The 15,996-nt window shown below is 42.4% G+C and overlaps 1 protein-coding gene across 2 annotated transcripts in view; it reads left to right on the top strand.

The window, feature by feature from the left end:
- Positions 1–15,996, top strand: part of CNKSR3 (CNKSR family member 3) — a 190,809-nt gene that overhangs the window by 57,805 nt on the left and 117,008 nt on the right. For both annotated transcript variants that reach the window (XM_069769415.1, XM_069769416.1), the window contains exon 2: positions 12,170–12,333. In XM_069769415.1, coding sequence (XP_069625516.1) covers positions 12,170–12,333 — 164 coding nt within the window. The remainder of the gene's footprint in view (positions 1–12,169; positions 12,334–15,996) is intronic.

Genomic DNA, 15,996 nt, shown 5'->3' on the forward strand with positions numbered 1-15,996 from the left:
TGTAAATTAATCTCGCTTCGTAATGGAGTAAAGTAAATGAAAGTCATAATAACACAACTGGAGCATTGACTAATATGTTACAGTAAGTGGAGTGTCTCATCTAAGTTGTACTTCTCCATGTTCTTTAGATGTGAATACATCTTCACGTTTCAGTAAAATGCCAACTGTTTCAATAGACCCCAATCACCCAGTGTATTAGAAATGGGTGTCCTTTTGGCGCACCCTGAGCCAGTATGTGTTTGAATAATATTTTACTTTACTGTGTAAAAAACGCATTGTAGCCTACACTTTGCTATACAGAGGAACCTTCCCCTCCCCCAAATCTAGCATGTAGCGTGCTATACAGCGGCATTTATCACAGGCGTTCTTGAAGGTGTACAGCAGGGAACGCTCCATAGACCATAGAAGTTACTTCTCCCTGTGTCAATAGACAGCACAACTACTTCTAATTGGTTGTGTAAAGGTACCGTCACACTTAGCGACGCTGCAGAGATACCGACAACGATCCGGATCGCTGCAGCGTCGCTGTTTGGTCGCTGGAGAGCTGTCACACAGACAGCTCTCCAGCGACCAACGATCCCGAGGTCCCCGGTAACCAGGGTAAACATCGGGTAACTAAGCGCAGGGCCGCGCTTAGTAACCCGATGTTTACCCTGGTTACCAGCGTAAAAAAACAAACAGTACATACTTACATTCAGCTGTCTGTCCCTTGCCGTCTGGTTCCTGCACTGACTGCTGGCCGTAAAGTGAAAGTGAAAGCACAGCACAGCGGTGAGTCACACAGCGGTGACTCACCGCTGTGGCTGTGCTCTGCTTTCACTTTACGGCCAGCAGTCAGTGCAGGAACCAGACGGCAAGGGACAGACAGCTGAATGTAAGTATGTACTGTTTGTTTTTTTACGCTGGTAACCAGGGTAAACATCGGGTTACTAAGCGCGGCCCTGCGCTTAGTTACCCGATGTTTACCCTGGTTACCAGTGAAGACATCGCTGAATCGGTGTCACACACGCCGATTCAGCGATGTCTACGGGGAGTCCAGCGACGAAATAAAGTTCTGGACTTTCTTCCCCGACCAGCGATCTCCCAGCAGGGGCCTGATCGCTGCTGCCTGTCACACTGGACGATATCGCTAGCGAGGACGCTGCAACGTCACGGATCGCTAGCGATATCGTCTAGTGTGACAGTACCTTTAGTAAGGGAAGCCTACAATAAAGTGTGGTTCTGGTGGGAGTTTAGGGAAAAATGTGTTTTGTTAAGCATGGTTAATGAATTAGAGACTGTGTATCCAGCTGGTCTTGAAACTCAACTCTCCAGGATCATTTTCCTGTGTGCTAAGAGCAACCTAGAGACTCAGCTGAACAAGCATCCATCCCTAAATACTGGAACTATAATCGCTCTGCGTTGGGAATCCAAAGGTGGCCGACATTCCTCAAGCCTAATGAGATTATTCAGTACTGTGAGCAAATGTGTGTTCTCCCTGTGTTTTTCTGGGTTTTCTCCAGGTACTCTGGTGTCCTCCCATCTTCCCTTTCTGAATGAGTACTGTGCAGTCAGCATGAGCACACGTGGACTGATGTGTTTCTGTATCACGCTTTTACAGCACTGAAGAGTATGCTGATGCTATCAGAACAGCAAGAAATAATCCATGGGCAGATACTAAAACTTTTGCACAGTACTGTTCAAAAGTCTTAGGCAGGTGTTGAAAAAATGCTGCAATGAAAGAATGCTTTAACAAATAGAAATGTTAATAGTTAATCAATTAAGAAAATGCAAAGTGAATGAATGAAAGAGAAATTGAAATCATATCAATAATCCTAAACAGACTCCATGATGTTTAGATAAAGCCTCTGTGAGGGCCATATCAACAGTTCCACGACTCCTTGTTATTCTTTATGCTGAAGATGGTTCTGAAAGGAAATCTGTCAGCAGATTTTTACTACCTCCTCTGAGATCAGCATAATGTAGGAAAAGAGAAGCTGTTTACTGTGTAAAGGTACCTTCACACTAAACGATATCGCTAGCGATCCGTGACGTTGCAGCTTCCTCGCTAGCGATCTCGTTCAGTTTGACACGCAGCAGCAATCAGAATCCTGCTGTGATGTCGTTGGTCGGGGCTAGAAGGCCAGAACTTTATTTGGTCGCTGGCTCTCCCGCTGACATCGCTGAATCGGCGTGTGTGACACCGATTCAGCGATGTCTTAGCTGGTAACCAGGGTAAACATCGGGTTACTAAGCGCAGGGCCGCGCTTAGTAACCCGATGTTTACCCTGGTTACCAGCGTAAACGTAAAAAAAACAAACGCTTCATACTTACCTTCGCTGTCTGTCCCCGGCGCTGTGCTTTCCTGCACTCACTGTGAGCATAGCGGCCGGAAAGCAGAGCGGTGACGTCACCGCTCTGCTTTCCGGCCGCTGTGCTCACAGCCAGTACAGGAAAGCAGAGCGCCGGGGACAGACAGCGGAAGGTAAGTATGAAGCGTTTGTGTTTTTTTACTTTTAGGATGGTAACCAGGGTAAACATCGGGATACTAAGCGCGGCCCTGCGCTTAGTAACCCGATGTTTACCCTGGTTACCGGCATCGTTGGTCGCTGGAGAGCTGTCTGTGTGACAGCTCTCCAGCGACCAAACAGCGACGCTGCAGCGATCCGGATCGTTGTCGGTATCGCTGCAGCGTCGTTTAGTGTGAAGGTACCTTAAAACTATTCTGACACAATCTAGTCTTTTAGATAAAGAATGAAGCAGAGCTGAGAAAGCTAACCCCGCCCACAGCAGGCTCTCTGTGTACAAAGTCCATACACAACCAAAAACACATGGGCTACTTGCACAGTGAACAAGTCTGTTGAAACCTGTTCACACCACCAAAGAACTTGAAGACACAAAAGCGCACAGAGAGGTAAAAAAATACTCTGTTGTAAAAAAGTCACAGCAAATAAGCAAGTGCTAGTCAAAAAATGAAAAAATACAGGGTATTTAGTTAATACGTTTTTTTGCACAAAAAGTATGTTAAGCTGCTCCACCAATCGCCAAGGTATACCCATAATAGAGCAGTCCTATCTAATGTATATAATCCCTATCTGATGTATTTAAAAACCTGATCATCTGTATAGTACCTTGTTATGAGCAGGGTTCAGAGAGAAAATATCCATGTAGAACATGCAGGATGGAACAGCTACAATGCAAATGACCCACAGAGGAGTGGTGGACTCCCCAGTCTTGTAGAAACAAGAGAACAATTATAGAACCAAAAACACATGGGCTACTTGCACAGTGAACAAGTCTGTAGAAACCTGTTCACACCACCAAAGAACTTGAAGACACAAAAGCGCACAGAGAGGTAAAAAAATACTCTTGTAAAAAAGTCACAGCAAATAAGCAAGTGCTAGTCAAAAAATGAAAAAATACAGGGTATTTAGTTAATACGTTTTTTTGCAAAAAAAGTCCATACACAGTGAGTAGTCCAGCAATGCTAATGTCTTAGGCCGGCGTCACACTAGCGAGTTCTACGGAGGTATGAGAGGTGCAGAAAATACGGATTGCACATGACACAATGATTCTCTGTGGCCCAGCTCCTATCTGCCGTTTTTTACTGATCCGTATTATACGCATGCTGCGTTTGTCAGCGTCTTGCGCAAAAAAATCACCAATGAAAGTCTATGGGGGCGAGAAAAATACGGATTACACACGGACCAACAGTGTGACTTGCGAGAAATACGCAGCGTTGTTCTTTAGAAAAGCCGGTAATTCAGTGCAGTGTACAGTAAAATCACACTGACAGGTTAGAATAGAATAGCTAAAATAAATGTCTACACATAGTATAGGGGTGTGTGTATGTATATGTACTGTATGTGTGTGTGTGTGTGTGTATATATATATATATATATATATATATATATATATATATATATATATATATATATATATATATATATATATATATATATAATATAATATATATATATAATATAATATAATATATATATATATATATATATATATATATATATATATATATATATATATATATATAATATATATATATAATATATATTTATTTAATATTTCATACAGCGCTAGATAGCAGAAAGGCGGTAATTCAATTGCCTGCTTTGCCTATCTTCTTCTCAAACCTGACATGATATGAGACATGGTTTACATACAGTAAACCATCTCATATCCCTTTCTTTTGTCTTGGTGTAAAAAATGGGGGCTCTAGCTATTAAATTAAAGGGTTAAATCGTGGAAAACATTGGTGTGGGCTCCCGCGCAATTTTCTCCGCCAGAGTGGGAAAGTGACTGAGGGCAGATATTAATAGCCTGGAGAGGGTTATTGCCCCCCCCCCCCCTCCCCGCTTAAAACATCTGCCCCCAACCACCCCAGAAAAGGCACATCTGGAAGATGCGCCTATTCTGGCACTTAGCCTCTCTCTTCCCATTCCCGTGTAGTGGTGGGATATGGGGTAATGAAGGGTTAATGTCACCTTGCTATTGTAAGATGACATTAAGCCAGATTAATAATGGAAAGGCATCAATTATGACACCTATCTATTAATCCAATAGTACGAAATGATTAATAAAACACACACACATTATTACAAAGTATTTTTATTGAAATAAAGACACAGGGTGTTCTAATATTTTATTATACTCTTAATCCACCTGAAGACCCTTGTCACCTGGAACAAAGTTAAAAAACAGCAATATTCCATACCTTCCGTCGTTCAGTCTTGTCCCACGCTGTAAATCCATCTGAAGGGGTTAAATCATTTTACACCCAGGAGCTCTGCTAATGCAGCTGTACTGGTAAAAACCCGGGGAATTAATGGAATGCAGGGGAATGACCTGTAGTTACCTCGAGTCGCTGTGATGCGCCCTCTGCTGGATGTCCTCATATGAACTCGAGCCTGGGAAAATATTCTGAAAAGTTCCCAGGCTTGAGTTCATAGGAGTTAATATTGCGGAATAGCAATTCTCATATCTGCGCCGGAAAAGCTCAGGCGACGCATCCGTCATAACACTGGATGCGTTGCCTCCGTTTTAAAACTATTTTCTCGACATCTGTCGGCACGTCTTCCCGATGCATTAGGACGGGACACTGCTGACAGAAGTGTGAAAGAGGCCTTAGAGATCAATCCTTCACAGTTTGTAAACAGCATGCACTTTGACAAGTGACACATCCTTGAATTCTGTGTTTCAGCCTCTATCGCTTGATATCTTCAGATTACAGAGCAAAAGCCTGCTGACAGATTCATTTTAAAGGGAACCTGTCACCAGGGCACCACCTATCATTGCTGATTCTATAATAAGTATATCTGCCCCCAACCTAACTTGTAAGAGAAGAAAAATAACTTATTTTACTCACCTGCAGGGCGGTCCGGGGGGTGTCACTCTTCTTGGTCTGGCGCCTCCCATCTTCTTGCGATGCTATCCTCCTGCTTGCTTCATGTGGATGACGCGTCTGTGCATCATCCACACAAGCTCTCCGGCATCACGCTTCGGCGCAGGCGTACTTTTTTGTCCTGTTGAGGGCAGAGCAAATTACTGCAATGTGCAGGCGCCGGGCCTCTATGACCTAGCCCAGCACCTGCACCTTTCAGTACTTTGCTCTGCCCTCAACAGTTTATTCTGCTGTAGTACATTGACCTCAAACATAAAGCCAATGTGATTAAAAATGATATTCCTTGTAAAGAAGAACAAGAAGTCCTAAAAGTGATGATATTTCACATGTTAAGCGCCATGTAATACATGGTGCTATAATAATAATATTGCCCCAACAGAGACCTGAGCTCCATATCATTGGGTTTGTGTGGGATTACATAAAGAGACAGAAGGATTTGTGCAATCCTACATCCACAGAAGATCTGTGGTTAGTTCTCCAAGATGTTTTAGAACAACCTACCTATTTTTTTCAAAAGCTGAATACAGCTGTACCTAGAAGAACTGATATTTTTTTTAAAGGCAAAGTTGATCACACCAAATATTGATTTTATTTAGATTTCTCTTTTGTTTATTCATTTTGCAGTTTGATAATTAATGAAAATAAATAACACTATTATTTTTAAAGCATTCTTGCTTTGCAGTATGTTTTCCACACCCACTTAAAACTTTTTCACTCTGTGTATATACACTGTGTGCAGAATTATTAGGCAAGATGTATTTGGATCACATGATACCTTTTATACATGTTGTCCTACTCCAAGCTGTTCAGGCTTGAGAGCCAACTACCAATTAAGTAAATCAGGTGATGTGCATCTCTGTAATGAGGAGGGGTGTTGTCTATTGACATCAAATCCCTATATAAGGTGTTCTTAATTATTAGGCAACTTCCTTTCCTTTGGCAAAATGGGTCAGAAGAGAGATTTGAAGGGCTCTGAAAAGTCCAAAATTGTGAGATGTCTTGCAGAGGGATGCAACAGTCTTGCAATTGCCAAACTTTTGAAGCGTGATCACCAAACAATCAAGTGTTTCATGGCAAATAGCCAACAGGGTCGCAAGAAGCGTGTTGGGCAAAAAAGGCGCAAAATAACTGCCCATGAATTGAGGAAAATCAAGCGTGAAGCTGCCAAGATGCCATTTGCCACCAGTTTTGCCATATTTCAGAGCTGCAACGTTACTGGAGTAACAAAAAGCACAAGGTGTGCGATACTCAGAGACATGGCCAAGGTAAGAAAGGCTGAAAAACGACCACCTTTGAACAAGAAACATAAGATAAAACGTCAAGACTGGGCCAAGAAATATCTTAAGACTGACTTTTCAAAGGTTTTATGAACTGATGAAATGAGTGACTCTTGATGGGCCAGAGGCTGGATCACTAATTGGCAGAGAGCTCCACTCCGACTCAGACGCCAGCAAGGTGGAGGTGGGGTACTGGTATGGGCTGGTATCATCAAAGATGAACATGTGGGACCTTTTCGGGTTGAGGATGGAGTGAAGCTCAACTCCCAGACCTACTGCCAGTTTCTGGAAGACAACTTCTTCAAACAGTGGTACAGGAAGAAGTCGGTATCGTTCAAGAAAAACATGATTTTCATGCAGGACAATGCTCCATCACATGCCTCCAACTACTCCACAGCATGGCCGGCCAGGAAAGGTCTCAAAGAAGAAAAAATGACATGGCCACCTTGTTCACCTGATCTGAACCCCATAGAGAACCTGTGGTCCCTCATAAAATGTGAGATCTACAGGGAGGGAAAACAGTACCCCTCTCGGAACAGTGTCTGGGAGGCTGTGGTGGCTGCTGCACGCAATGTTGATCGTAAACAGATCAAGCAACTGACAGAATCTATGGATGGAAGGCTGTTGAGTGTCATCATAAAGAAAGGTGGCTATATTGGTCACTAATTTTTTTGGATTTTGTTTTTGCATATCAGAAATGTTTATTTCTAAATTTTTTGCAGTTATATTGGTTTACTTGGTGAAAATAAACAAGTGAGATGGGAATATATTTGGTTTTTATTAAGATGCCTGCTAATTCTGCACAGTAATAGTTACCTGCACAAACAGATATCCTCCTAAGGCCGGTTTCACACGTCAGTGGCTCCGGTACGTGAGGAAACTGACACCTCACGTACCGGAGCCACTGACACACGTAGACACATTAAAATCAATTAGGGGGGTGGGGACCTGGATCTTGATTTTACACACAATTATTCATATCTTCTCTACAGCAAACGCTGCTGCAGGGAAGATATGAATGGGGCTTCAGCACCAGATGCAGGGGACAGCGCTAAACTTAAGCGCTGTCTCTGGCACGGTGCATGTGGTACCCAGTGGGCACACGGGCGGCACACGTGTGCCACACTGATGTGCCACAGAAACGCACCGGCACATGGACACGGATAATTTCGGTACCGATTTTTCCGGTACCGGAATTATCTGGACGTGTGAGACTGCCCTAAGATAGCCAAATCTAAAAAAACCCACTCCAACTTCCAAAAAATATTAAGCTTTGATAGTTGAGTCTTTTGGGTTGATTGAGAACATAGCTGTTGATCAATAATAAAAATAATCCTCTAAAATACAACTTGCCTAATATTTCTGCACACAGTGTATTCACTGTAAGTATCAAAGCTTAATATTTTTGGAAGTTGGAGTGTTTTTTTTCTTTCTTAGATTTGGCTATCTTAGGAGGTTATCTGTTTGTGCAGGTAATTATTAAGAATTATTAGGCAACTTAATAAAAACCAAATATATTCCCATCTCACTTGTTTATTTTCACCAGGAAAACCAATATCACTGCACAAAATTTAGAAATAAACATTTCTGACATGCAAAAACAAAACCCCCCAATTAGTGACCAATATAGCCACCTTTCTTTATGATGACACTCAACAGCCTTCCATCCATAGATTCTGTCAGTTGCTTGATCTGTTTACGACCAACATTGTGTGCAGCAGCCACCACAGCCTCTCAGACACTGGTCCGAGAGGTGTACTGTTTTCCCTCCCTGTAGATCTCACATTTTATGAGGGACCACAGGTTCTCTATGGGGTTCAGATCAGGTGAACAAGGGGGCCATGTCATTATTTTTTCTTCCTTCAGACCTTTACTGGCCAGCCACGCTGTGGAGTAGTTAGAGGCATGTGATGGAGCATTGTCCTGCATGAAAATCATGTTTTTCTTGAACGATACCGACTTCTTCCTGTACCACTGCTTGAAGAAGTTGTCTTCCAGAATCTGGCAGTAGGTCTGGGAGTTGAGCTTCACTCCATCCTCAACCCGAAAAGGTCCCACAAGTTCATCTTTGATGATACCAGCCCATACCAGTACCCCACCTCCACCTTGCTGGCGTCTGAGTCGGAGTGGAGCTCTCTGCCCTTTACTGATCCAGCCTCTGGCCCATCCATCTGGCCCATCAATAGTCACTCTCATTTCATCAGTCCATAAAACCTTTGAAAAGTCAGTCTTAAGATATTTCTTGGCCCAGTCTTGACGTTTTATCTTATGTTTCTTGTTCAAAGGTGGTCGTTTTTCAGCCTTCCTTACCTTGGCCATGTCCCTGAGTATCGCACACCTTGTGCTTTTTGTTACTCCAGTAACGTTGCAGCTCTGAAATATGGCAAAACTGGTGGCAAATGGCATCTTGGCAGCTTCACGCTTGATTTTTCTCAATTCATGGGCAGTTATTTTGTGCCTTTTTTGCCCAACACGCTTCTTGCGACCTTGTTGGCTATTTGCCATGAAACGCTTGATTGTTCGGTGATCACGCTTCAAAAGTTTGGCAATTGCAAGACTGCTGCATCCCTCTGCAAGACATCTCACAATTTTGGACTTACCAGAGCCCGTCAAATCTCTCTTCTGACCCATTTTGCCAAAGGAAAGGAAGTTGCCTAAATAATTAAGCACACCTTATATAGGGTTTTGATGTCATTAGACAACACCCCTCCTCATTACAGAGATGCACATCACCTGATTTACTTAATTGGTAGTTGGCTCTCAAGCCTGAACAGCTTGGAGTAGGACAACATGTATAAAAAGTATCATGTGTTCAAAATACAACTTGCCTAATAATTCTGCATACAGTGTATATACTGTATAACTAGTGATATGTGGCAACTTGGAATTGTGTTTCCCTATCGTTATCTATATATGTATATATACATACTGACCAGTTGTGATGCTGATTAACAGATCAGTCAAATTGAACAGTAACTTTCTATACTATCAAGACGCACCAGACCATAAGATGCACCCCAAATTTTGGGTAGGAAAACAAAATAAAAAATAAAATAAAATGGTGGTGCGTCTTATAGTCTGATTTTACAGTAGCTTACCTGGGAGGGGCATCGGTGGTGGAGTCGTGTCACAGAAGGCAGGGCTCCTGCTGAAGGATGCCCATGGTGGCAGGAGTGCGACGTTCCAGATCTCAATCTGCACATGCAGAGCCTCAAGTGATCATTTTCCTGAAGCCCACCACAGGGAAATCAATGGGAAGGGGACTTCGCTCACTGCTCCTGCAGCAGCGATCCTGCATGACAACAGCCGCCCTTCCTCCCCCCCGGTATGCTACCTTCGGATTATAAAACACATCTCTATTTTTCTCCAAAATTTTGGAGAAGAATAGTGCGTCTTTTAATCCGAAAATAGGGTAATTGAATATTATCCTTGTTGCACAATATCTTACTAAACTAGTGGCATCATAAGCCATCTGAACTTTAGCTACTGAAACTGGATTAGCTCTTTTGCTTACTGACGGTAATAGTTTTAACATTTAAGTCACTTAGCTAAATGTTCAGTGTGTTAATAATGGCATTGTCGGTTCTTATGTATTGTTTCTTTATTTTAATGGATTGTATTTAGTTCAAGAACACCCTATGAATGCATAAACACTTTCCATGCCTGTTTAGATGGCCACATTGACTTATTGACCTGGTGGCAGATTAAGTAAGAATAGGGTAAAGTTGTATAAAGGGAATCTGTCAGTAGGATCACCCCTCCTAAGTTGTCTTATGGGCACGTAGGTCATTGGAAGCTGAAAAAAAATATTTTGATATCTGTGATCCCGTATCTTATTTCCAGAGAAACCCCCATGTTTTAATATATGTAAATGAGCTGTTAAGATCTACGGGCGGAAACAGATCTACCGTACTTGAGAATCTGCCTCCAGAGTTTATTTTAAATGAAAAAGCGCATTACCAATGTGAGACAAATAATAACTAACAGCTATAATCGTACTCTACAGAACTTATCTTTGTCTTATTACATACACGTAGTGTTGACATCTCTGCTTCTGTGTTATGCCTGATTTCTTCTTACATTTCTACAGCCTCCATTTCTACCAGGCAGCCAGCCAGGAATGGGGGTACAGCAGAACAATGCAAAAACATCTGCGGTGATCCTCTTATAAGGCTGTTAGATTTGAATTATTGTCTTCCACACTTCATCACACTGGCTGTGTGAGATGAAAACTGAAGAAGACTTAGTTAAAGCAGGGACACAGCTCTGGAGCTGAGATGACAGCAAATGAGGAGCGATGCAACTTCAAATGTATTTGTAATGAGACAAGGCTCGGCTCTGCTGTACTGTATTAGTTCTAATCATACACGGCTCTACGGTGAGATCAGGAGAGCAGACTGACAGTCTTTACATGTCTCACACTGATAGGCTATGTGCACATGTTCAGGATTTCTTGCAGGAATTTCCTGAGCAAAACAGGAAATTTTTTGCAAGAAATCTGCATGCGTTTTTTTGCGCGTTTTTACCGCGTTTTTTCCGCGTTTTGGTGCGGTTTTGTTGCAGATTTTCCAGAAGTTTCCCAATGCAATAATATAGTGGGAAATCCGAAAAAAATCCACAAAATTAATGAACATGCTGCGTTTTTTACCGCAATGCGTTTTTTTCACGGGAAAAAACGCATCATGTGCACAACAATTGCGGAATGCATTCTAAATGATGGGATGCATAATGTATGTGTTTTTTTCACGTTTTTATAGCGAAAAAAAGCAAAAAAGCGTAAAAAATCTGCAAGGTGTGCACACAGCCTAAAAGTAAGCTCTGAAGACAGATTCTCGGGGCGATCTGTCCAGTCCATAGCTCTGAACACTTCATTTTAGAAAAACGTAGATTTCTTTTGAATAAGACTTTGGATTGCAAATATCAAGGTATCATTTTATTCAACTTCCTATGACCCGCATGCCCATATAGACAGCTTAGGAGGGTTGATCCTACTGTCAGATACCCTTTAAGCTGTATTCACATTCTTCAGTCAAGAATTAGCCTCCTTGTGCCTTCAAGAAAAGCCTGAATAAATTGAAATGAAAAACAAAAACAAATTGTTAATTTGTCTCTCCGTTAGTTACAATGGGATTAGATACTTGGAACAGAAAAACATTACCTGCAATAAGAGATGTCCACATAATGACTGACTCAAAACGTTTCTCAGATATAGAGGAACAACTGTTCCTAAAGAGAAGTTTTATTTTCCCATAGAAAGAACCCTTCTAGGTCTGCTGACTTGTGTTTTAAGTAATGCTTGCATTCCTTAGGAGGCATTTTCTGTTATTCTTCCCGGGAATGTATGAATAATTGAAAATTTGGCTTCACCATTCCTCCTGTTAATAGGATGTGTTTTACTAAACGTAAAAGCCAGTTTTATGATTAAACTGCTTTGGTTATAAATTTTTACATTTTGTTTTGTTACACTTTGTGTAAATGATACAATTTTTGTTTTTAGGACTAGATGACTCTTTGCAGCTGTATGTGTCCAGTGTAGAGAAGGAGAAGATTGATGGTGAGCAGCTTCTAAAGATATCTCATCAGGATCTGGAAGAACTTGGAGTGACACGAATTGGTCATCAGGAACTTGTTCTTGAGGCTGTTGATCTTCTCTGTGCCTTGGTGAGTAATTAAATGCTCAAATGACCTCTACATGACCGCATTTGATTTAATTGTTTTCGCGTTTTAATTGATTTATTTTTTTCACATGGGTCTTAGATGAGGGAGCATGGTGGAGTGCATGGTCCCCACTTCATTAAGAGGAACATGCCTCTTAATGAATCAGTCACTTCTGCGTGGTGGTATGCGCCTCAGTACTTACTCTAGTCACGACTGGAATAAGATTTGTGTTGCTCATCATGAATTTGACAAGTGGAGGTCTCTGTGCCCACTTTCTCCCCCAACTCTATTCACTTTGTCAGAGCTGTGCGAAAATAGCATGAAAACGCCAAAAGATACACAATCTTTGGGCAACCTCATGTTTGCAACAAAATTGTGACTTATCAAAGGTTTTTACATCAGTGGTAGTGTACATGCCCAACTACAGCTTCATTCCCTCTCTATTGGGCTGCTGGAAAAAATTCAGATAGCAGCCCCATAGGGAGTGAATGGAGTGATGGCCAGGCATGTGCACTCCATTCTAACTGGAATATTAGTGCCCCTTTCTGTCTGTCCGTTACTTCAAGATAGCTATTCCTGTGGATATTATTATTATTTGTTATAGCGCCATTTATTCCATGGCGCTTTACATGCGAGGAGGGGTATACATAGTGAAAACAAGTACAATAATCTTAAACAATACAAGTCCTAACTGGTACAGGAGGAGTGAGGACCCTGCCCGCGAAGGCCACAATCTACAAGGGATGGGTGAGAATACAGTAGGCGAGGATAGAGCTGGTCATGCAGCGGTTTGGTCGATCGGTGGTTACTGCAAGTTGTAGGCTTGTCGGAAGAGGTGGGTCTTCAGGTTCTTTTTGAAGGTTTCGATGGTAGGCGAGAGTCTGATATGTTGTGGTAGAGAGTTCCAGAGTAGAGGGGATACGCGAGAGAAATCTTGTATACGATTGTGGGAAGAGGAGATAAGAGGGGAGTAGAGAAGGAGATCTTGTGAGGATCGGAGGTTGCGTGCAGGAGAGTACCGGGAGAAGAGGTCACAGATGTATGGAGGAGACAGGTTGTGGATGGCTTTGTATGTCATGGTTAGGGTTTTGTACTGGAGTCTCTGGGCAATGGGGAGCCAGTGAAGGGAATGACAGAGGGGAGAGGCCGGGGAATAGCGGGGGGACAGGTGGATTAGTCGGGCAGCAGAGTTTAGAATAGATTGGAGGGGTGCGAGAGTGTTAGAGGGGAGGCCACAGAGCAGGAGGTTGCAGTAGTCAAGGCGAGAGATGATGAGGGCATGGACTAGGGTTTTTGCAGATTCATGGTTGAGGAATGAACGGATTCGTGAAATATTTTTGAGTTGAAGTCGGCAGGAAGTGGAAAGGGCTTGGATATGTGGTTTGAAGGAGAGATCAGCATCAAGGATTACCCCGAGGCAGCGAGCTTGTGGGACTGGGGAGAGTGGGCAGCCATTTACTGTAATGGATAAGTTCGTTGGGGGGGTCGCGTGAGATGGGGGAAAGATGATGCATTCTGTTTTGTCCATGTTAAGCTTCAGAAATCTAGCGGAGAAGAAGGATGAAATAGTGGACAGACATTGAGGGATTCTGGTTAGTAGGGAGGTGATATCTGGCCCAGAGATGTAGATCTGTGTGTCATCAGCATAGAGGTGATACTGAAAGCCATGAGATACATGATAACTTGTCTTTACTGAATTATCCTTTTAACTGTTACAAATAATCTAAAAGTAACATTATTTCTAAATCTCTTTTATGAAGTTTTTCCACTGTGAAAGGGGTTTTCCAACATCTACAAACAACATTGGGATAAATTGATGATTAGTTGGGGCCCACACTGATCCTGAGAATCAGTTCTGTAGTTGTTAACATGATCACTGCTGTAATAGAGAAATAAAGTAGTGGTCATGCATGTGCACTACCTCACCATGCGCACCAAAGGTACTAATTTTCACACTTTTTCATTCATAATTTTCTGGCTAAGTCTAGTTCTATATCCTCTATAATCAACATGTTTTCTCTTTATATTGTAATCTACGATTTCAAGTTAAAATCATAAACTGTAAAATTGCTGTGAGTTTATGATGCAGATTCAGCAATTAACCCCTTTACGACCAGTGACTGACATAGCACGTCATGAGGGATGTCAGTTCTCGAACCATGATGTGCTATGCCCTGTCATGATTTTGAACTTTCACTGAGTGTACTCACAATGACAAGTCTGTGCTGACAGCTGTCACTGACAGCTGAACTGCACATGAAGAATAGAGATGGGTGAACCCGAACAGTACTGCGTCTGTACCGAACACCTACTGTTCAGGCACGGACACCGAACATGGACTTCACCAGGACCAGGTTCGGCTGCCCAAACACCATCCGCTCCTGCGCTGTAGATAAATAAAAAGACCTGGTGTGGGTCCCCCTGTATTTTTGTTAACTAGTCAGGCAAAACTCACAGCTGGGGGCTGCAACCCTCAGCTGTAAGCTGCAGCAAGGTTGGTTATCAAGAAAAGAGGGGTCCTCACGCGGTTTGTTCTTTAAATTATAGTGGGGTTTGAAGTGTAACTGTTTGAGGTTGTGGACAGGTGTCTTTTATACTGATAACAAGTTCAAACCGGTGCCAATACTAAAGGTGATGAGTGGAGGACAGAGGAGACTCTTAAAGAAGAAGTTACAGGTATGTGAGAGTCAGAAATCTTGCATGTTTTTAGGTGAGCAAATGCTTATTGTCCACCATAATTTGCTAAGTAAATGTTGCCAAATCAGACAAGGTGATTTTCTGGATTTGTTTTCTGAATTTTGACTCTCATAGTTGTGGTCTACCTATGCTGTCAATTACAGGTCTCTCTCATCTTTTTAAGTAGGAGAACTTGTACATAACAGGAGGCGCTGGGGCATATAAATCACAAGAGACACAAGTGCACATATATCACAGGAGTGGCAGCTGCTGCTGTGGTTGTTGTCGGTGGGACTGGAGTGCAGAGCACGCTGACTCCATCCACAAAGTACGTCCTGATGCTGGCACTGGTCAACGTTCGTCAGTTCGTAATCCATCATTGCACGCCCCACAGCGTTCATTAGTGAGCGCTGCATTTGTGTGCTGGAAATATTAGGAGTAATTAAGGGGCCTGCGTTTAGCTGGCTGGCGGTCTTGGCACTGCGATCACTGGCCTAAGCACTGTGATCACAGGGAATCTGCCCAGGGGCTATAGAAAAGGACATTGTGGAACATTGTGGGCCGCTGGTCCCTGACCCCTGCTGTAGACCTAAAAGAGATTCCATACATTTTCTTATGATGACTTTACAAGTCTAAGCCTATGTGTCATTATGACACTGACTTAATCCATGGACTTGTGTTCTGATGTAATCATGAAATGAATCACAGTGCCAGACATTTACAATGATCTCTCAGTATGTGATAGGAAAGAATGTCCATCAATTCCATTATCATTGCAAAAACACATTCCCGTCTTCTTGTCACACTCCCTTTTTAATGTCTGCTCAGTTTTCCTTAAAATGGAAACAACTTTTATCTTGTAGTATATGAAACCTCATTTTTATTTAGTCAAAAGTAATGTTCTGCTTGTGAAACCATTCTGCTCCCCCCAGTTACAAGTTAGGCAGTGTTCACATTTTGTTTTCTTCAACGTGATCCATATGTGGCAAT

Source organism: Ranitomeya imitator, chromosome 5 (genome assembly GCF_032444005.1).
Source record: "Ranitomeya imitator isolate aRanImi1 chromosome 5, aRanImi1.pri, whole genome shotgun sequence".
NCBI classification, from domain to species: domain Eukaryota; kingdom Metazoa; phylum Chordata; class Amphibia; order Anura; family Dendrobatidae; genus Ranitomeya; species Ranitomeya imitator.